General features: G+C 42.3%; 1 protein-coding gene across 2 annotated transcripts in view; it reads right to left on the bottom strand.

Moving 5' to 3' along the window:
- Positions 1–8,347: 8,347 nt before the first annotated feature.
- LOC143776256 (solute carrier family 23 member 1-like) overlaps positions 8,348–22,079 on the bottom strand; it is a 221,423-nt gene continuing 207,691 nt past the window's right edge. For both annotated transcript variants that reach the window (XR_013215796.1, XM_077265448.1), the window contains one exon: positions 8,348–8,728. Coding sequence is in view for 1 of the 2 variants with exons in the window: in XM_077265448.1 (XP_077121563.1) it covers positions 8,553–8,728 (176 nt within the window). In the remaining variant the exon portion in view is untranslated. The remainder of the gene's footprint in view (positions 8,729–22,079) is intronic.

The following is a 22,079-nucleotide window of genomic DNA, read 5'->3' as shown; positions in this document are numbered from 1 at the left end:
CAATGGCAGGTAACACTATTCTTCATGTGCAGAGCAGCCATCCAAAGCACACTATTAGATCAGTTGCAGTAGGTGAGTTTACCAGGTTGAAACGAAACTGTAATAATAATAATAAACTGAAAGGAGATTTAATGCAATCTTGTAGGAAATTTCACAAGCGAGGGTATTCTAATTGGATGCTCAATAGAGCATTGAACATAGTGGAACATAAAAACCAAGAATCTTCCAATTCCTCACGGGTAGGCACCCAAGGAAATCTTATTAATTACCAGGTGAATAAATCAACCAATAAAAAGAATTTGGTAAGCAAACCTTACAGTATACAGTATGCTTACAGTATAGTCCGCAATTCAATACCATCAAGACTATTATCAATAAAGCAATTCCAATTCTTTACGAAGATCCTACCCTGGCTAAAATCCTTCATGATGGATGTAACATAGTAGCTAGAAGAGCACCAACGTTAGGGAATATATTATCCCCGAACACCTTTTTTTCCTCTAACCGATGTACTGACACCTGGCTTAAATGCATAGGCAGTTATAAATGCAATGTTACCAACTGCACTACATGCAAACATTTAATTACTACTAAATCTTTTAGCAATGGCCGCAATAATAACAAGTATAAAATTCAGGAGTTTATTAATTGCAATACCCGATGCGTAGTCTATAAAATTGATTGTATTCTATGCAATAAGTCATACATTGGTTGCAATCAGAAAATTAAAAAATCGTATAGCGGAATATTTGTATGACATTTCCTGTACCAAGAATACTAGTCGTAACATCTCTTTTGCAGCAAAGCATTTTATTGAGTGCCATACACGCAGTACAAATTCTTTGAGGATAACTGGGATAGAAAAAATAAAGAAATCCCCACGGGGAGGAGATACTCACAGAACCTTGCTTACACGCGAGGCTTTTTGGATATTTAACTCTGGCACTAGGTTTCCAGATGGTTTGAACAAAAGAAATGAACTCATGTTCCATTACTAATGTGCTGTGATGCAGTCTTTCTTTCCTTTTTTTTTTTTTTTCTTAATGATCTGGTTTTATTTGTTATTTTTGTTGCGTAGATTCATATGTATATATGATATGAGGTTTTACCCCATTATTTATGTGTATCAATGTATTTCTATATATACTTACGCATTCATATGTATTCATTGTATGGTTTTACAACTCAGTGTTTGTGCATTTCCCAACCAGGACCTTTTGGTCATGTGACTATTGCTCACCATTTGATTGGTATGTAGTTCTTTTTATACCAGCTGAGCAATCAAGCAGATCAGCTGTGATAAAGACCGCTGTGTCGGTCGAAACGCGTAGCTTGCCTCTGACAGTGTTTAGGTGTTGTCCCAGGAGTCTATCCCATTTTAACATGTTGGAATAAAGTTTACGATTTTATTGAGAAGCTGGAACCCTTTTTTTTTTTTGGAGTTTAAGTACGTCTCATCAGGACGGAGTTCCCTGCTTCCAGCATATATCGGTGAGCTGGCTTTTTTTCTCTTTTCAGGTAGGAATAAGCACTGTGGTGTCCACAGACAGAAAGCGGGCAACCATTTCCCATAACACCAACATGACAGCAGTTGCCAGTACAACTGTTAGGTCTTCCCGGGTCTGGTTGTTTTTTAAAGACTCTGCCGCTAACCCTAAAAAGGCCATTTGCACCACCTGCTAGATCAGCATCAGAAGGGGTAGCAAAACTACCAGCCTGACCACCACCAACATGATCAAGCACATGGCAGGAAAGCATCTGACTTTGTGGGCTGAACTCCAGGGTACAGGAACAGCATCTGTGTGTGACACCACTGCTTCTTCTTCTATTGTGCATGCAAGTCAATCCCTTGTCCATGGTGAATGCGAAGATGCCTCCTGCCCTGCACCTCTCTTTGCACACTTTTAACTAGCACCATCAGCAAGCGGGTCCATATCCTTAACCCAGTGCAGCGTTTAGTTGTCCACACCCCAGTCCTTGGAATGCAAGGGCAAATATGCAGCCAACGCCCCAAAGGCCACACTACTAAATTCACTCACTTCACAACTGCTTGTGTTTGAAATGTTGCCTTTTTGGCTTATGGAGACAGAAGCTTTCCGCAACCTGATGGTGGCTGCCGTCGTGTGGTACTCGGTTCCCAGCCACCACTATTTCTCCCGGCGTGCCGTCCCCACATTACACAAGCACGTGTCCCACAACATTAGCCGTGCCATCAACAATGCAGTTACTGGGAAAGTCCACCTAACCACGGACATGTGGACAAGTGCTTGTGGGCAAGGACAGTACATCTCTCTGATGGCACACTGATTTAACATAGTGGAAGCCAGGACCCAGTCAGACCTTGGAATGGAATACGTCCTCCCGACGCCGAGGACGTCTTAGGTCAATCAGGGTTGCTCCCAAAGTCTATAGCTCCTGCACCTCATCCTCCTCCTCCTCTTCAGCCTCCATCTCCGAAATGACCACATCAGTCTCAAGCTGGAAGCACTGCAGCACTGCCTCAGCCAAGCGTCAATATGCTGTGCTGAAGCTATTCTGCTTAGGTGACAAACCGCACAATGCTGAAAGAGCAGGCAGTTCTGTGTCTGACACTGCTAAACCTACAGACAGGCTCTGAGTATTTAACTTTGTGGTTCAGTGGTTTATCAAAACCTACCTGGAGCTGCCAGATCTACTTGTTAAGTATGCCGCCTGTGTGCCCATTTTAAAAAGTCAGCTACAGCTTCCGCTGGCCTTGCCATGCTTCAGCAGCATCTGCAGCATTCTGGCTCACTGACTGGTGAGTGATGTCCCCACGCATTGGAACTCTACACTGCAGATGTTGGAAAGGATTTGTGAGCAGAAGAGGGCAGTTTGTTATGACCTGGTGGGTACGGAGCGGTGCTGAGATGACCTGGTGTGCAAAACCAATCATGGACTCACTACGGAGCAGCACTGAAATGACCTGGTGGGTAAAACAAAAATAGGACTAGCTCTAGGGAGGTGGTAACTTTACTGACCACAATCCCTACTCCTAACACCAACACTAGAAATAGCCGTGGAGCGTACCTAACTCTGCCTAGACGCCTCTGCACAGCCTAAGAACTAGCTACCCCTAAAGATGGAAACGGAAAGCTATCTCGCCTCAGAGAAACCCCCAAAGGAAGATAGCCCCCCACAAATATTGACGGTGAGTGGAGAGGGAAATGACAAACTCAGAAATGAAACTAGATTTTTTAGCAAAGGAGGCCACTATTATCTAAATAGACAGAGATAGGATAGGTTGCTGTGCGGTCAGTATAAAAACTAAAAGTCCACGCAGAGTTTACAAAAATAACCACCACACCGACTCACGGTGTGGAGGGGCAAATCTGCGACCCCAGAGCTTCCAACTAGCCGGAATATTTCATAATGACAAGCTGGACAAAAGTGACATAAATTGAACTGAACAGAAGGTCATAAGCAGGAAACACCCAAAAAGTAGCAGACTTATCTTAAGCTGAAAATGGACTGGCCAACAGAGAACTTCCAGGAAAGGACTGAATCCACAGGAAATACATTGACAGCTGGCATCCACTAAAGCCAAAAACCCAGTTAAATACCAAGGCCAGGAAATCGATTAGTGAACGCAGCTGCTAAGTTCCACTTGAAACCACCAGAGGGAGCCCAAGAGCAGAACTCCCAAAAATACCATTCGCAACCACAGGATGGAGCCCAAGAACGGAATTCACAACAGCAGTTGTTGACTACCAGCATCAACAAGGCCGTTGGTATTCGGTTCAGACTCCACACATAAGACCTCAGGAGTAGACATGAATGTCAGACATATGTACCATCCTCCAAAACTTTGAGAACTCCACCAAGAAGGTGAGCGGTGATGACGCCATAATTAGCGTCACGATCCCACTTCTCTGTTTTCTGAAATGCTCTCTGCTCACCATCATGCAAGGATGCACAAGGATGCATTGCAGGCGAAGCATGATGAGATGGAGCAAGGAACCATACAGGGTGATTACATACAGTCCAGCCTCATATCATCCCAATGTGGATTGGGTGACAATGAGGAAGAGGAAGTTTCATGTGCTATAGACAGTACTACTTGCACGTCTGTCATACCGTCTGTTCATCATGGATGGCCTGAGGACAGGGATTAGGAGGAGGAGAAGAGCATGGTCAGTTGTCCTCTTGGTGAGGACACTGAAGTCTTGCCTGTTAGCAGTCTGGCACGCATGGCTGAGTTTATGTTACGCTGTCTTTCTTGTGACCCTCGCGTTCTCAAAATTTTGACAGTCATTACTAGTTGGTGACACTTCTAGACCCATGCTACAAGGAAAACTCTCTATCTCTAATTCTCGAGGTGGACAGGTCTACTAAAATGGGGCAGTACCAGAAGGCCCTTGTAGCTGAAATATTAAAAAAATTCCCATCTGAAAACGCTGGTGGCAGAGGTCACAGTTCTTTGGACATCCAAGGAGTACACGTGAGAGAGACACAACTCCAATCCAGCAGAGGCTGGGGAATATTGTCAAATTTCCGGGATAGTTTTCTCATACCCTCCCATCGCACAGGCCGAGATGTGGGGTACTTTCACAAGGAGTGCAAAGTTTGGGAAGATGCTGAGGGAGTTACCTTGTTGACTTTACCAACGTCCTCCGTAATTCCTCTGTGCCTTATAATTATTGGGTATCCAAGCTGGACATGTGGCATGAACTGGCTCTGTACGTCTTGGAGGTCCTGGCCTGCCCTGCTGCTAGCATTTTGTCAGCGCGGGTTTTAAATGCCACTGTTGGAATTATAATTGATAAGCGCATCCGCCTGTCAACTGAAAATGCTGACAGGCTGACTCTTATAAAAATCAACAGGGGCTGGAATGGGACAGACTTCTCAACACTAATAAATGATAGCAGCGTAACATAAACTCAAATCCAGTGTCTTTTTTGGGAGGTCCATTGCCATGCACCTTTTCAAACCCACACATGGGTATACACTTCCTGATTTTGGCTATTTTCTGTTGTCTCCCTCCTTCTCCTCATCCTTATCATCCACCACCACTATATCACGAGGGTGACCATGGTCTGTCATGCAACACCCACATAATTTTTTAAAGGTTGTTTATGATGCCCGTAACAAAAATTTGTATGTTCATGTATACCGCCAGTTTCAAATGTTTGTCAGCTCATACACTTAGTGCATGGGCAGTACAGGTCCTTTCTAATTTGAACATCTTTTTATGAGGCCCTCCTCCACATCTCTTCCAAGGGGCATTGGAGTGCCTCCAAAATTGTTGGCAGCCCTTGCATTCACTGCATAGGCAAGCAGTATGGGAAACCCACTTCCTAATAATGGGAACATTGTTTTCAGGAGGGCCTCCTGTACGTCTCTTCAAAGGGGTATTGGGGTGCTTCTACATTTTTGGCAGCTCTTGCATTCACTGCATAGTCAAACTGTATGTGAAACCTACTTCCTAATAATGGGGACATTGTTTTCTGGAGGCCCTCTTGTAATTTTCTTCAAAGGGGTATTGGGGTGCTTCTAAATTTTGGGCAGCTCTCGCATTCACTGCATAGGCAAACAGTATGGGAGACCCACTTCCTATGAATGGGAACATTGTTTTCAGGAGGCCCTCTTGTACTTTTCATCAAGGAGGTATTAGGGTGCATCTAAATTTTGGGCAGGCCTTGCATTCACTGCATAGACAAATGGTATGGGAGACCTGCTTCCTAATAATGGGAACATTGTTTTCAGGAGGCCCTTCTGTACGTCTCTTCAAAGGGGTATTGTGGTGCGTCTAAATTTTGGGCAGCTCTTGCATTCACTGCATAGGCAAACAGTAAGGGAGACCCACTGCCTATTAATAGGAACATTATTTTCAGGAGGCCCTCCTGTACGTCTCTTCAAAGGGGTTTTGTGGTGCGTCTAAATTTTGGGCAGGCCTTGCATTCACTACATAGGCAACCAGTAAAGAAGACCCACTTCCTAATAATGGAAACATTGTTTTCAGGAGGCCCACCTGTACGTCTCTTCAAAGGAGTATTGGGGAGCATCTAAATTTTGGGTAGGCCTTGCATTCACTGCATAGGCAAACAGTATGGGAGACCCACTTCGTAAGAATGGGAATATTGTTTTCAGGAGACCCTCCTGTATGTCTCTTCAAAGGGATATTGGGGTGCGTCTAAATTTTGGGCAGCTCTTGCATTCACTGCATAGGCAAACAGTATGGGAGACCCACTTCCTATTTATGGGAACATTGTTTTCAGGAGGCCCACCTGTACGTCTCTTCAAAGGAGTATTGGGGAGCATCTAAATTTTGGGTAGGCCTTGCATTCACTGCATAGGCAAACAGTATGGGAGACCCACTTCGTAAGAATGGGAATATTGTTTTCAGGAGACCCTCCTGTATGTCTCTTCAAAGGGATATTGGGGTGCGTCTAAATTTTGGGCAGCTCTTGCATTCACTGCATAGGCAAACAGTATGGGAGACCCACTTCCTAATTATGGGAACATTGTTTTCAGTAGGCCCTCCTGTATGCCTCTTCAAAGGGGTGTTGGGGTGCGTCATAATTTTTGGCAGCGCTGCCACTCACTGCATATGCAATAACAGAATAGGAGACCCACTCTTTAATAATGGGAACAACAAAGCATAACCAGCTTATGGATCTCTAAGGATAGTGAGGGCCGACTGCTGGCCCTTTAAGAATAGTAAAGGCCACCTGATGGCAATATAAAAATAGGCTGTGACTCAGGATGAGTATGACGATGTGTCACACACCACATGGCCAGATAAGGTTGTAAAATGTTAAAAAGACATTTCCCAGTGAATGCATTTGTCTTGGTTGAAAGCAATGCTAAAGTTCAAAAAAATAATCATAAGCGCTACATGTGAACATAGCCCAAAGTGTGGAGGAACATTTTTGTTTTTGGTTATTTATTTTGCTTTATATACAAGTCATTACCCTGGAAAAGATGTTCCTTAACATATTTCTCAGGAAAATCCATTTTGGTTTCATTTTTGTATGTTTTATTGTGAGTCTGTAAAAATTGCATAAAACTCTGACAACTTTGTTCACAGCACTGACCTGGGAGTCAAAAATGCTTCCATGGGTCTTCCCCATGCTGTTCCCATGTCATTTGAGCACTGTTCCCATCAATTTCTGCAATTTCTAGTCCCTCTGAAGACTGCCGGGGAGGGGGCAGGAAAAATGCTCTAGTTTCCCATAGACTTACATTGAGCTTGTTCTCGGTTCAAGCACCTGAGCATCCAATTTGCTCAACCCGAGCAACGAGCACCCAAGCATTTTAGTGCTTGCCCATCACTAATAAAGATACGCTATTTTTTAGAACAATAGAAAACTAAGATTTTTCTTCAATCAGCTTGCTATAACACTGCCAATGTGGAGTAATGAAGATTATTGCCCCTGCTAAATTGTCATGTACAATTATCTCCACATGTATTGCGCCAGTCGCATAACTGGTAGATAAAGATACACTATTTTTAAGAACAATAGAAAATTAAGATTTTTTTTCAAGCAGCTTTCTTGAAATGCGGAGTAATGAAGATTATTGCCCCTGCTAAATTATCATGTACAGTATCTGTACCCAAATTTGCCCAGTCGCACAACTGCTAGACAAATATTAGGTATTTTAAGTGGAAAATAGCAGAGAGCTGCAACATGTAATTGCAATGATCAGAACACCCAGGGGCCTGCCTTTCACCCAGCCTCCCTACCTCCTTCCCTGCTATTAAATCTCTCACCACTAAATCCCCACCTAGAAAATAAAAAAGTAATATTGACAGTCTTTAGCTCTTAAAAGAGCTTTTTGGATTGAATAAATGCTCAGTATAAACTCCTATCGCTCTCCCTACATTTTTTTCACTTTATGCTCAAACTACGCTCTCCTTACACCATTTCTGGCTGTAATGTGTGCAAGATGGCGCTAGTAGCCTTTAAATCGTCCCTATAATGTTGGAAGGCCAGCCAATCGCAGTAATGCCACACCAAAGATGGCGAACGCATTAATGTGATTGGCAAACCAGCCCAGCATGTTCATTGGCTGTAAATAAAGCGTGAAACATCCTGGGTGGATCACTCACATATATCGAGGCGAATACCAAATTACTTACTGAGTAACGAATAGCCCGAATACCACTTTATTCATGCGAGTAACGAATAGTGATGAATATATTCACTCATCACTAGTCACCATGTCACTAAGATCTGTATCTCTATCTGTATTGGTACAAGCCAATTTCTTTTGTTATGGATGAGCAGATTGCTCCATACATGGAACGAAATGTAAAATAATTTCTTGCTTATACATTAACACTGTATTTTAATGACCACAATTTAATTAAGATTTAATTTGATTTTGTTGCTCAATCAAATTGTGATAACTAGAAAAAAGAGTAATAGAAAATAAATGCAATCTTAGATTTTTTTTTAATAATCAGGGCAAATCATGCTTTATTGTAGATTCAGCATTCATGATATTCTTCTGGTTTCTGAGAAAACTCAATCTTCAACATGTGGCCTGTTGATGCTGCTTAAAAAACACAGCGTGTTGGAGGAGGGCAGTTATTTTCTATCCATCTGAAATGTTGGCAAGAATGGAATGTATCGAGACCCTGAAAGCCTTCTTAGGTATTTTGTGACAAAAGGCAGATCATAACAAGATTGTCCTAGACTGCCATTAGTTTTCCCTGTATGCATTTGTTTATGCCAAGTAGAAGTTCCCCTTTCTTCATCTGAACCTAAGCGGAAATAAGAAAACAAGATCTTCATTTCTTCGCTAAACAAATGATTTATTGCACAATGCTGGTTGCTAGCCAAAACATGCAAGCATGAGGACAGAAACATCCTGAGATCAGATGCTTAAGCACAGACATTTTAGACTCATTGCACAGTATTGTAGGTCATTTGGTCTTTATTCAGAACAGAGATCAAGGCTCTGTAGCTTCTGCTTCAGTAGCTTATTCTAAGGGCAAAAATAAACCTATCATACTTCACCAATATATCCTTTACCCCCCAAAATAATTTGATGTTGCTAAAGAAATAAGATTTTATATACTGTGCATATTTTTCTGTCTATCTATCTATCTATCTATATATACAGTGTGTGTATATACAGTATATACTGTATATATATATATATATATATATATATATATATATATATATATATATATATATATATATATGCAGTGCCTACAAGTAGTATTCAACCCCCTGCAGATTTAGCAGGTTTACACATTTGGAATTAACTTCATTGTGATATTTGGACTGTAGATCAGCCTGGAAGTGTGAAATGCACTGCAGCACAGCAAAAAAGAATGTTATTTCTTTGTTTTTGTTTTTTTTTAAATTGGGAAAAGTTTTTTCAGAGGGTCATTTATTATTCAACCCCTCAACCCACCAGAATTCTGTTTGGTTCCCCTAAAGTATTAAGAAGTAGTTCAGGCACAAAGAACAATGAGCTTAACATGTTTGGATTAATTATCTCTTTTTCCAGCCTTTTCTGACTATTTAAGACCCTCCCCAAACTTGTGAACAGCACTCAAACATGGTCAACATGGGAAAGACAAAGGAGCATTCCAAGGCCATCAGAGACAAGATCGTGGAGGGTCACAAGGCTGGCAAGGGGTACAAAACCCTTTCCAAGGAGTTGGGCCTACCTGTCTCCACTGTTGGGAGCATCATCCGGAAGTGGAAGGCTTATGGAACTACTGTTAGCCTTCCACGGCCTGGACAGCCTTTGAAAGTTTCCTCCCGTGCCGAGGCCAGGCTTGTCCGAAGAGTCAAGGCTAACCCAAGGAAAACAAGGAAGGAGCTCCGGGAAGATCTCATGGCAGTGGGGACATTGGTTTCAGTCAATACCATAAGTAACGTACTCCACCTCAATGGTCTCCGTTCCAGACGAGCCCGTAAGGTACCTTTACTTTCAAAGCGTCATGTCAAGGCTCGTCTACAGTTTGCTCATGATCACTTGGAGGACTCTGAGACTGACTGGTTCAAGGTTCTCTGGTCTGATGAGACCAAGATCGAGATCTTTGGTGCCAACCACACACGTGACGTTTGGAGACTGGATGGCACTGCATACGACCCCAAGAATACCATCCCTACAGTCAAGCATGGTGGTGGCAGCATCATGCTGTGGGGCTGTTTCTCAGCCAAGGGGCCTGGCCATCTGGTCCGCATCCATGGGAAGATGGATAGCACGGCCTACCTGGAGATTTTGGCCAAGAACCTCCGCTCCTCCATCAAGGATCTTAAGATGGGTCGTCATTTCATCTTCCAACAAGACAACGACCCAAAGCACACAGCCAAGAAAACCAAGGCCTGGTTCAAGAGGCAAAAAATTAAGGTGTTGCAGTGGCCTAGTCAGTCTCCTGACCTTAACCCAATTGAAAACTTGTGGAAGGAGCTCAAGATTAAAGTCCACATGAGACACCCAAAGAACCTAGATAACTTGGAGAAGATCTGCATGGAGGAGTGGGCCAAGATAACTCCAGAGACCTGTGCCGGCCTGATCAGGTCTTATAAAAGACGATTATTAGCTGTAATTGCAAACAAAGGTTATTCCACAAAATATTAAACCTAGGGGTTGAATAATAATTGACCCACACTTTTATGTTTAAAATTTATAAAAATTTCACTGAGCAACAAAACTTTTTGGTTTGTAAGATTTATGCATCTGTTAATAAATCCTGCTCTTGTTTGAAGTTTGAAGGCTCTAACTTATTTGCATCTTATTAAACCTGCTAAATCTGCAGGGGGTTGAATACTACTTTTAGGCACTGTATATATATACATACAGTATACAGTATATGAAATTGTTCCAGAAAATGAAGCATTTCCACACCATTTGGAATAAATAACTGCAATCAATTGCTTCCTATGATCATCAACAAGCTTCTTACACCTATCAAATGGAATTTTGGACCCCTCTTTTTTTGCAAACTGCTCCAGGTTTCTCCTATTTCAAGGGTGGATTTTCCCAATTTTGACAGATCCTGCAAAACAACTCAAAAACATCTTTTAACCTCCCCCATATTTGACTGTAGGTACTGTGTTCTTTTCTTTGCAGTCCTCATTCCGCTTTCTGTAAACAGTAGAATCATGTGCTTTATTAAAAAGCTGTATCTTGGTCTTTTTCATCCAGAAGACACTTTCCCAGAAATATTTTCTACTTACTCACATACATTTTGGCAAACTGCAGTCTAGCTTTTTCATGCCTCTGTGTCAGCAGTGGAATCCTCCTTGCTCTCCTGCCATAGCATTTCATTTTATTCAAATGTTGACAGATAGTTTGTGCTTACACTGGTGCACCCTGAGCCTGCAAGATAGCTTGAATACCTTTGGAACTTGATTGGGGCTGCTTGCCCATCCTGTGTTGCAACCTTTATTAATTTATTTCTGCCATCCATGTCCAGGGAGATTGGCTACAGTGCCATGGGTTTTAAACCTTTCAGTTATGTTGTGCACCATGGACACGTGGACAAAGGAACATCAAGATATCTGGCAATGGACTTGTAACTTTTCCTTCCTTCTCTCTTTCTGTTCTCCATCCTTAGGGTACCATCTCACAAAACGATTTACCAACGATCACGACCAGCGATACGACCTGGCCGTGATCGTTGGTAAGTCGTTGTGTGGTCGCTGGGGAGCTGTCACACAGACCGCTCTCCAGCGACCAACGATGCCGAGGTCCCCGGGTAACCAGGGTAAACATCGGGTTACTAAGCGCAGGGCCGCGCTTAGTAACCCGATGTTTACCCTGGTTACCATCGTAAAAGTAAAAAAAAACAAACAGTACATACTTACATTCTGGTGTCCGTCAGGGTCCCTCGCAGTCTGCTTCCTGCTCTGACTGAGTGCCGCCGTAAAGTGAAAGCAGATCACAGCGGTGACGTCACCGCTGTGCTCTGCTTACTTTCCGGCCGGCCGGCAGTCAGAGCAGGAAGCAGACTGCGAGGGACCCTGACGGACACCGGAATGTAAGTATGTACTGTTTTTTTTTTTTTACTTTTACGATGGTAACCAGGGTAAACATCGGGTTACTAAGCGCAGCCCTGCGCTTAGTAACCCGATGTTTACCCTGGTTACAAGTGAACGCATCGTTGGATCGGTGTCACACACACCGATCCAACGATGACAGCGGGAGATCCAGCGACGAAAGAAAGTTCCAAACGATCTGCTACGACGTACGATTCTCAGCAGGGTCCCTGATCGCTGCTGCGTGTCAGACACAGCGATATCGTATGGATATCGCTGGAACGTCACGGATCGTACCGTCGTAGCGACAAAAGTGCCACTGTGAGACGGTACCCTTAGTGTGGCACAGACATACAATGGAAAGATTGAGTCAACTTCTCCCCTTTTTATGTGCTTTCAGATCTAATTATCCTATTGTCCACACCTGTTACTTGCCACAAATGAGTTTGAATGAGCATCACATACTTTAAACAAAGTTGTTTGCCCACCATTTTGGAAAGGTGCCAACAATTTTGGGGGGTTCGTGTGAAATTATGTCCAATATGCCTTTTTTTGTGTTGTTGCAATACACACAAAGGCGATTAACATGTTTATAACAAAACATGTAATTGCAATAATTTTCTGTGAGAAATGCTTCAATTTGTGGAACAATTTCAAGGGTGCCAACACTTTCGGCAATAACTGTATATGTACATATAATTTTCTTTCTATAGCAGCATCGCATATGCTTTATCGGTGTACTCAGGAGAAATAGCACAACAAATTGTATGGTCCAATTTTACTGTTACCCTTATAAAAATGAAAAATGTAGGGCTAAAGCCACAGTTTTGTGGGAATAATGTGTTTTTTTTATTTCCAAGGCTCAACGTTATAAAATTCTGTGAACCACCTGTAGGTTCAAGATGCTTACTACACCACTAGACAAGTTGCTGAAGGGGTATAGTTTCCATTATGGGGGTCACTTGTGGGGGCTTACACTAGTTAGACACATCAGGGGCTCTGCGTGTGACATGGTGTCCGCTATCTCTTCCAGTCAATTTTGCGCTGCAAAAGTTGAAGGGTGCTTCTTCCCTTCTAAACCCTGCCGTGCACCCAAACAATAGTTTTTCACCACATATGAGAAAAATGTATATCTGCATACTCAGGAGAAACTGCACAACAAATTTTATGGTCAAACAATGTTCTTGTGGAAAAAGTTAAATTTTTATTTTTTCCTTTCACTTTTCTATCATTCCTGTGAATCCCCTAAAGGGTTAATAAAAATATTTAGAATTGAGAGTCCTCAGTGGTTGATACCTTTTAATGGCTAACTGAAAAGATGGTAACAAATTGCAAGCTTTTGAGACTACATACGTCTCTTCATCAGGCATTAAAAGGTATCAACCACTGAGGACTCTCAATTCTAAATATTTTTCTATCTACTGGCTAACACGGTACCAAGATATATATCTTTCCTGTATCTAAAGGGTTAATAAACTTCTTGAATATGGTTTTGAGCACTTGTGGTGGTGTAGTTTCTAAAATGGTGTCACTTTTGGAAATATTCTGTCACATAGGCCCCTTCAAATGGGCTATGGTCCCAAAAAAAATTAGTTTTGTAGATTTTGTTGGAAAAATGAGAAATTGCTGATCAAATTTTAACCCTTCTAAATTCCTAACAAAAAAAAGTTACGTTTTAAAAGTTATGCTGATGTGAAGTGAACACGTGTTACATATTATTTATTAACTATTTTGTGCGGCATAACTATCTGGTTTAACGCCTTAAGCCCCAAGGGTGGTTTGCACGTTAATGACTGGGCCAATTTTTACAATTCTGACCACTGTCCCTTTATGAGGTTATAACTCTGGATCAGTTCAATGGATCCTGATGATTCTGACCTTGTTTTCTCATGACATATTGTACTTCATGATAGCGGTAAAATTTATTCGATAAGACTTGCGTATATTTGTGAAAAAAATTGAAATTTGGCAAAAATCTTGAAAATGTTGCAATTTTCCAAATTAGAATTTTTATGCCCTTAAATCACAGAGATATGGCACACAAAATACTTAATAAGTAACATTTCCCTAATGTCTACTTTACATCAGCACAATCTTGGAACCAAACTTATTTTTTGTTATGTGGGTTAAAAGTTGACCAGCAATTTCTCATTTTTACAACACCATTTTTTTTAGGGACCACATCTCATTTGAAGTCATTTTGAGGGGTCTATATGATATAAAGTGTTATGGAACCCCCCAGCACCCAGAATATGTTGTGCAGTTATATGCATGTATAATAGGTTCCATGTGAGATGCATGTCCCTAATGCATCAGCACACAGGCTGCTCCCCTGGGCAGAGGGGACAAGATATCCCCCTTCTGACCTCCCCCACCTTTGTAATTCCCACAGTAAATATTGGCAGGCTCCGGCCACCTGCGGCTATTGTAATGTATGTCTGGCCTGCCGCTTTTCAATTGGCCCGCCCTCTATATCTGTGTGATATATTATGTGTCCTGTGAGTAAAGTGTTGTCACACTGGAAATACGTGGAGAAGCAGTGATCTTTTTTATGCGCCAATGTAACCAAGCAATTCCAGCCAGCGTCCTTCATTCAGACTCCAGCCAAAGCAGATTGGACCTCCTGAAACATGGGGTGGTACTGAAAGAGGTACTCCAGCACGGTAGACCACGTTACAGAAAGTAACCAAGTGTGACACCATTCTAAAAGCTGCACCCCTCAAGGTGCTCAAAACCACACTCAAGAAGTTTGTTAACCCTTCAGATGTTTCACAGGAATTTTTGGAATGTTTAAATAAAAATGAACATTTAACTTTTTTTCACAAAAAATGTATTTCAGCTCCAATTTGTTTTATTTTACCAAGGGTAACAGGAGAAAATGGACCCCAAAAATTGTTGTACAATTTGTCCTGAGTACGCCGATGCCCCATATGTGGGGGTAAACCACAGTTTAGGGAAGGAGCGCTATTTGACTTTTCAATGCAAAATTGACTGGAATTGAGATGGGACACCATGTTGCGTTTGGAGAGCCCCTGATGTGCCTACACATTGAAATCCCCCACAAGTGACACCATTTTGGAAAGTAGACCCACTAAGGAACTTATCTAGATGTGTAGTGAGCACTTTCACCCACCAAGAGCTTCACAGAAGTTTATAATGCAGAGCCGTAAAAATAAAAAATCATATTTTTTCACAAAAATTATATTTTCGCCCACAATTTTTTATTTTCCCAAGGGTGAGAAGAAATTGGACCCCAAAAGTTGTTGTGAAATTTGTCCTGAGTACGCTGATACCCCATATGTGGGGGTAAACCACTGTTTGGGTGCATGGCAGAGCTCGGAAAGGAAGGAGTGTCGTTGGACTTTTCAATGCAAAATTGACTGGAATTGAGATGGGACGCCATGTTGCGTTTGGAGAGCCCCTGATGTGCCTAAACATTGAAACCCCCCACAAGTGACACAATTTTGGAAACTAGACTCCATAAGGAACTTACCTAGATGTGTTGTGAGAGCTTTGAACCCCCAAGTGTTTCACTACAGTTTATAACGCAGAGCCGTGAAAATAAAAATTCTTTTTTTTCCACAAAAATTATTTTTAGCCCCTAGTTTTGTATTTTCCCAAGGGTATCAGAGAAATTGGACCACAAGAATTGTTGTCCAATTTGTTCTGAGTATGCTGATACCCAATATGTTGGGGGGAACCACTGTTTGGGCACATGGCAAAGCTCGGAAGGGAAGGAGCGCCATTTGGAATGGAGACTTAGATGGAATAGTCTGCAGGCGTCTCATTGAATTTGCAGAGCCCCTAATGTACCTAAACAGTAGAAACCCCCCACATTTGACCCCATATTGAAAACTAGACCCCCCAAGGAACTTATCTAGAGGTGTTGTGAGAACTTTGAAACCCAAAGTGTTTCACTTCAGTTTATAACGCAGAGCCGTGAAAATAAAAAAATATTGTTTTTCCACAAAAATGTTTTTTAGCCCCCCGAATTGTAATTTTCCCAAGGGTTACAAGAGAAATTGAACCACAAAAGTAGTTGTCCAATTTGTCCTGAGTACGCTGACACCTTATATGTTGGGGTAAACCCCTGTTTGGGTGCACGGGAGAGCTCGGAAGGGAAGAAGCACTGTTTTACTTTTTCAGAGCAGAATTGGCTGGAATTGAGATCGGATGCCATGTAGCGTTTGGAGAGCCCCTGATGTGCCTAAACAGTGGAAACCCCCCAATTCTAACTTAAACCCAAACTCAATTACACCCCTAACCCTAATCCCAACCATAACCCTAACCACACACCTAACCCTAATCTCAACCGCAAATGTAATCTAAACCCTAACTTTAGCCCCAACCCTAACACTAACTTTATCCCCAACCCTAACTTTAGCCCCAACCCTAACCCTAACTTTAGCTCCAACCCTAACCCTAACCCCAACCCTGACTGTAGCCCTAACCCTAACTTTAGCCCAAACCCTAACGCTAACTTTAGCCCCAACCCTAACCCTAACTTTAGCTCCAACCCTAACCCTAACGCTAACTCTAGCCCAAACCCTAACCCTTACTTTAACCCCAACACAATTCTAACCCTAATGTGAAAATGGAAATAAATACATTTTTTAAAATGTTATTATTTTTCCCTAACTAAGGGGGTGATGAAGGGTGGATGACAAATTGGACAACAACATTTTGATAGGTGTCGTGTTCCCGCCGTTGCACAGGAGGAATCTCGGGTCACCTCTGCTGCGGTCTCCCATTCTTCTTCAGCCACATGGAGCCTGCTCAGCGGAGACATTTGTCCCAGCATCTGACTCAGTCAGATAATGTGCACTTGGCTACTGCTGATCTTCCAAGCTCAGCCATTGTAATCAGCACTGTTCAGCGGCGAGCAGATGCTCCTGGGACTAAGTCCTGCTTTTCCTCTACTGAGGATGCCCAAGGGACGACCTCTCATTGGAGGTCGGGGGTCACATGCTCAGGTCCTGAAGCAGTTGCTATTTGACCACTAGGAAGGTCCTGGAGAGATTTCTCTATAAAAGGCTAGTATCAACTTATGTTCTTCTATGTATGAGAATTAGCTACTTTGTGGTCTGTGTCAGCATGTGCTAAGGGTCGGCTGAATAGCCACTAGAATTCTGGAACCTCCGGAGAGCAGTTTGTGTGTGTGAATTTAGGGCTGGCGTATAGCCACTAGAGTTCCGGCACCTCCGGAGAGGAGTTGTTTGTGTGATTGATGTTGCTGACTGTATGACCACTGTATGCTACCTGCTCCATTAGTGAGCCCTGATCCTCTGTGAGGTTAACAGAGCACAGCGTTACCTTTAATCCCGGCGATTCTGTGAGCCAACAGATTTCACTCCTATACAGACCGGGTGACGTAACCCGTGTCTATTCTGGCGTAGTACCGCCATATAGTGCCGCCATTTACTAGCAGCAGGTTCCACTCCTGCACGGTGGACCCCGGGCTGCGAACGCACCTATACTATCTCCATATTTACTTGGTGCATTCCGCCAGCCCTAACACTTTTTGGGTCCAATTTCTCCTGTTACCCTTGGGAAAATACAAAACCGGTAGCATAAAAATAATTTCTGTGGAAAAAAAAAAGATTTTTTATTTTCACGGCTCTGTGTTATAAACTGTAGTGAAACACTTTGGGTTTCAAAGTTCTCAGAACACATCTAGATAAGTTCCTTGGGGGTCTAGTTTCCAATATGGGGTCACTTGTGGGGGGTTTCTACTGTTTAGGTACATCAGGGGCTCTGCAAATGCAACATGATTCCTGCAGACCAATACATCTAAGTCTGCATTCCAAACAGCGCTCGTTCCCTTCCGAGCTCTGCCATGCGCCCAAACGGTGGTTCCCCCCACATATGGGGTATCAGCCTACTCAGAACAAATTGTACAACAACATTTGGGGTCCAATTTCTCCTGTTACCTTCGGGAAAATACAAAACTGGGGGCTAAAAAAGAATTTTTGTGAAAAAAAAAGAATTTTTATTTTTACGGCTCTGCATTATAAACTGTAGGGAAGCACTTGGAAGTTCAAAGTTCTCACAACACATCTAGATATGTTATCTCAATTCCAGTCAATTTTGCAATGAAAAGTCAAACGGCGCTCCTTCCCTTCCAAGCTCTGCCATGCGCCAAAACAGTGGTTTACCTCCACATATGGGGTATCAACGTACTCAGGACAAATTTTACAATAACTTTTAGGGTCCAATTTCTTCTGTTACCCTTGGGAAAATAAAAAATTGGGGGTAAAAAGATCATTTTTGTGAAAAAATATGATTTTTTATTTTTATGGCTCTGCCTTATAAACTTTTGTGAAGCACTTGGTGGGTTAAACTGCTCACCACACATCTAGATAAGTTCCTTAGAGGGTCTATTTTCCAAAATGGTGTCACTTGTGGGGGGTTTCAATGTTTAGCACATCAGGGGCTCTCCAAACCCGACATGGCATCCTATCTCAATTCCAGTCAATTTTGCATTGAAAAGTCAAACGGCGCTCGTTCCCTTCCGAGCTCTGCCATGCGCCCAAACGGTGGTTCCCCCCACATATGGGTTATCAGCCTACTCAGAACAAATTGTACAACAACATTTGGGGTCCAATTTCTCCTGTTACCTTCGGGAAAATACAAAACTGGGGGCTAAAAAAGAATTTTTGTGAAAAAAAAAGAATTTTTATTTTTACGGCTCTGCATTATAAACTGTAGGGAAGCACTTGGAAGTTCAAAGTTCTCACAACACATCTAGATATGTTATCTCAATTCCAGTCAATTTTGCAATGAAAAGTCAAACGGCGCTCCTTCCCTTCCAAGCTCTGCCTTGCGCCAAAACAGTGGTTTACCTCCACATATGGGGTATCAACGTACTCAGGACAAATTTTACAATAACTTTTAGGGTCCAATTTCTTCTGTTACCCTTGGGAAAATAAAAAATTGGGGGTAAAAAGATCATTTTTGTGAAAAAATATGATTTTTTATTTTTATGGCTCTGCCTTATAAACTTTTGTGAAGCACTTGGTGGGTTAAACTGCTCACCACACATCTAGATAAGTTCCTTAGAGGGTCTATTTTCCAAAATGGTGTCACTTGTGGGGGGTTTCAATGTTTAGCACATCAGGGGCTCTCCAAACCCGACATGGCATCCTATCTCAATTCCAGTCAATTTTGCATTGAAAAGTCAAACGGCGCTCCTTCCCTTCTGAGCTCTGCCATGTGCCCAAACAGTGGTTTTACCCCACATATGGGGTATCAGTGTACTCAGAACAAATTGTACAACAACTTTTGGGGTCCAATTTCTCCTCTTACCCTTGGTAAAATAAAACAAATGGGACCAGAATTAAATTTTTTGTGAAAAAAGTTAAATGTTTATTTTTTTTAACATTCCAAAAATTCCTGTGAAGCACCTGAAGGGTTAATAAACTTCTTGAATGTGGTTTTGAGCACCTTGAGGGGTGCAGTTTTTAGAATATTGTCAATTTCTATGAAGAGGTAAGTTCCGGACTGGACCAAGGGGAACCAGTGGACGTAGTGTATATGGACTTTTCAAAATCTTTTGATACGGTGCCACACAAAAGGTTGATACATAAAATTAGAATAATGGGGATGGGAAAAATATGTGTAAGTGGGTTAAGAGCTGGCTCAGGGATAGGAAACAAAGGGTGGTTATTAATGGAGCGCACTTGGACTGGGTCGCGGTTAGCAGTGGGGTACCACAGGGGTCAGTATTGGGACCTCTTCTTTTTAACATGTTTATTAATGATCTTGTAGCGGGCATACAGAGTAGAATTTCAATATTTGCAGATGACACTAAACTCTGAAGGGTAATCAATACAGAGAAGGACAATTTTATATTACAGGATGATTTATGCAAACTAGAAGCTTTGGCTGATAACTGGCAAATGAGCTGTAATGGGGATAAATGTAAGGTCATGCACTTGGGTAGAAGTAATAAGATGTATAACTATGTGCTTAATTCTAAAACTCTGAGCAAAACCGTCAATGAAAAAGACCTGGGTCTATGACAAACTCACATTTAGTGGCCAGTGTCAGGCAGCTGCTACAAAAGCAAATAAAATAATGGGATGCATTAAAAGAGGCATAGATGTTCATGGGGAAAACATCATTTTACCTCTAAACAAGTCACTAGTTCGATCACACTTAGAATACTGTGTATAGTTCTGGTCTCCAGTGTGTAAGAAAGACATAGCTGAACTAGAGCGGGTGCAGAGAAGAGTGACCAAGGTTATTAGAGGACTGGGGGGTCTGCAATACCAAGATAGGTTATTATGCAGCGCCCCAGAGTCCTGGTTGCTGCAGTAATGACATTCTTCCACCAGGGGGAGTGATATTACGTCTGAAGGTAATAAAGGAGTCCATCTTTCCAGGTATCATAGCATCACATCACACTTCACACTCCAATCCACCAGGGGGAGCCATGCTCCTATCTAGTAGGGCACTCCTCACAGAAGGGTAAACTGGTGGTTTGGATAGAAAGTTAGAGGGACGCTGGCTGGGCTTGGCCCAGGCAACACCTGTCAGGCAGACAGGGGGAAAGGAGGAACATCTGAGCCGCAGACAGGGGTCCCTGTCAGGGGTGGGATCCTGACAGACACATTCAAAACTGGATTCTCAAAAAAAGGAAAAATCAAAACTCGTGTAACATATTATCCCTTTAAAACATTAGATTTTTAATAAGATATATTTTAAAAAATACCACTTCCCAGTGAAATCAAAAACAAAGAAATTTTTATAAACAAATCTACTGGGTGCACCTGCCCTAAGCCAATGACCCTACGCTCCCCTACTGACCCTTCCTATCAGTGGAGGTTGGCACCCTGATAGATAATTTGGCGCCCCCACTCCGCGACGGCTGATGCCTACTGGCCCTATTAAGGACCTAACCGGCTATAGGAGGGAAAACATGAAGCAATCAGCAGAAATGAAGAAAGCGTACGGTAAACTAAACTAAGGTGCACACAAAAAAATTGTCAACCTTCCTTATTGAAGCCCAAATTAGGGCGATGACACTACCATAAACATATACTTAGAGCATGTAACACATTACACTCAAAAATTTTTTTTATATATGTGTCAGTTCTATTGCACAGCTTCAAAAGAATACACAGCTATATGCATAGAAGGTAGGAAATCAAATGAAAAGGAAAGACATATATGACAAATCACCTGGTTCGGTCCAAATTAAAGCCTGTGCATAACAGCACTCCCCTGTCGGCATTGGGTAGCAGTTAAGGTAGATAGATAAGACAGTGTATCAACCCTGTTGTATACTTCAAAGCAACTGCCACTCCCCATGTGCAGAATGATAACCAGTGGTAAGTGTCTATGTTCATACACAATGCAGTGGACCACAATGAATGATTTGAGAGGCAGCCAGTAAAGGGAAATGTTGTCCCCCAAACAAAAACACTTAGCTGTCTGTAGAACGCCCCGACGCGTTTCCCCGTCATACGGTTCCTCAGGGGGCAGAAAACGGATATGATGAACCGGAGGTCAAATGATGCAGGTGCCCCAATTCCAGGACAGACCAGGTCAGGTTATCATTCTGCACATGGGGAGTGGCAGCTGCTTTGAAGTATACAACAGGGTTGATACACTGTCTTATCTATCTACCTTAACTGCTACCCAATGCCGACAGGGGAGTGCTGTTATGCACAGGCTTTAATTTGGACCAAACCAGGTCATTTGTCATATATGTCTTTCCTTTTCATTTGATTTCCTACCTTCTATGCATATAGCTGTGTATTCTTTTGAAGCTGTGCAATAGAACTGACACATATATAAAAAAAATTTTTGAGTGTAATGTGTTACATGTTCTAAGTATATGTTTATGGTAGTGTCATCGCCCTAATTTGGGCTTCAATAAGGAAGGTTGACAATTTTTTTGTGTGCACCTTAGTTTAGTTTACCGTACGCTTTCTTCATTTCTGCTGATTGCTTCATGTTTTCCCTCCTATAGCCGGTTAGGTCCTTAATAGGGCCAGTAGGCATCAGCCGTCGCAGAGTGGGGGCGCCAAATTATCTATCAGGGTGCCAACCTCCACTGATAGGAAGGGTCAGTAGGGGAGCGTAGGGTCATTGGCTTAGGGCAGG

This window comes from Ranitomeya variabilis, chromosome 5 (assembly GCF_051348905.1).
Source record: "Ranitomeya variabilis isolate aRanVar5 chromosome 5, aRanVar5.hap1, whole genome shotgun sequence".
In the NCBI taxonomy this organism is placed as follows: domain Eukaryota; kingdom Metazoa; phylum Chordata; class Amphibia; order Anura; family Dendrobatidae; genus Ranitomeya; species Ranitomeya variabilis.
The sequence above is the reverse complement of the archived record's forward strand: the minus strand, read 5'-3'. Positions and strand labels throughout refer to the sequence as shown.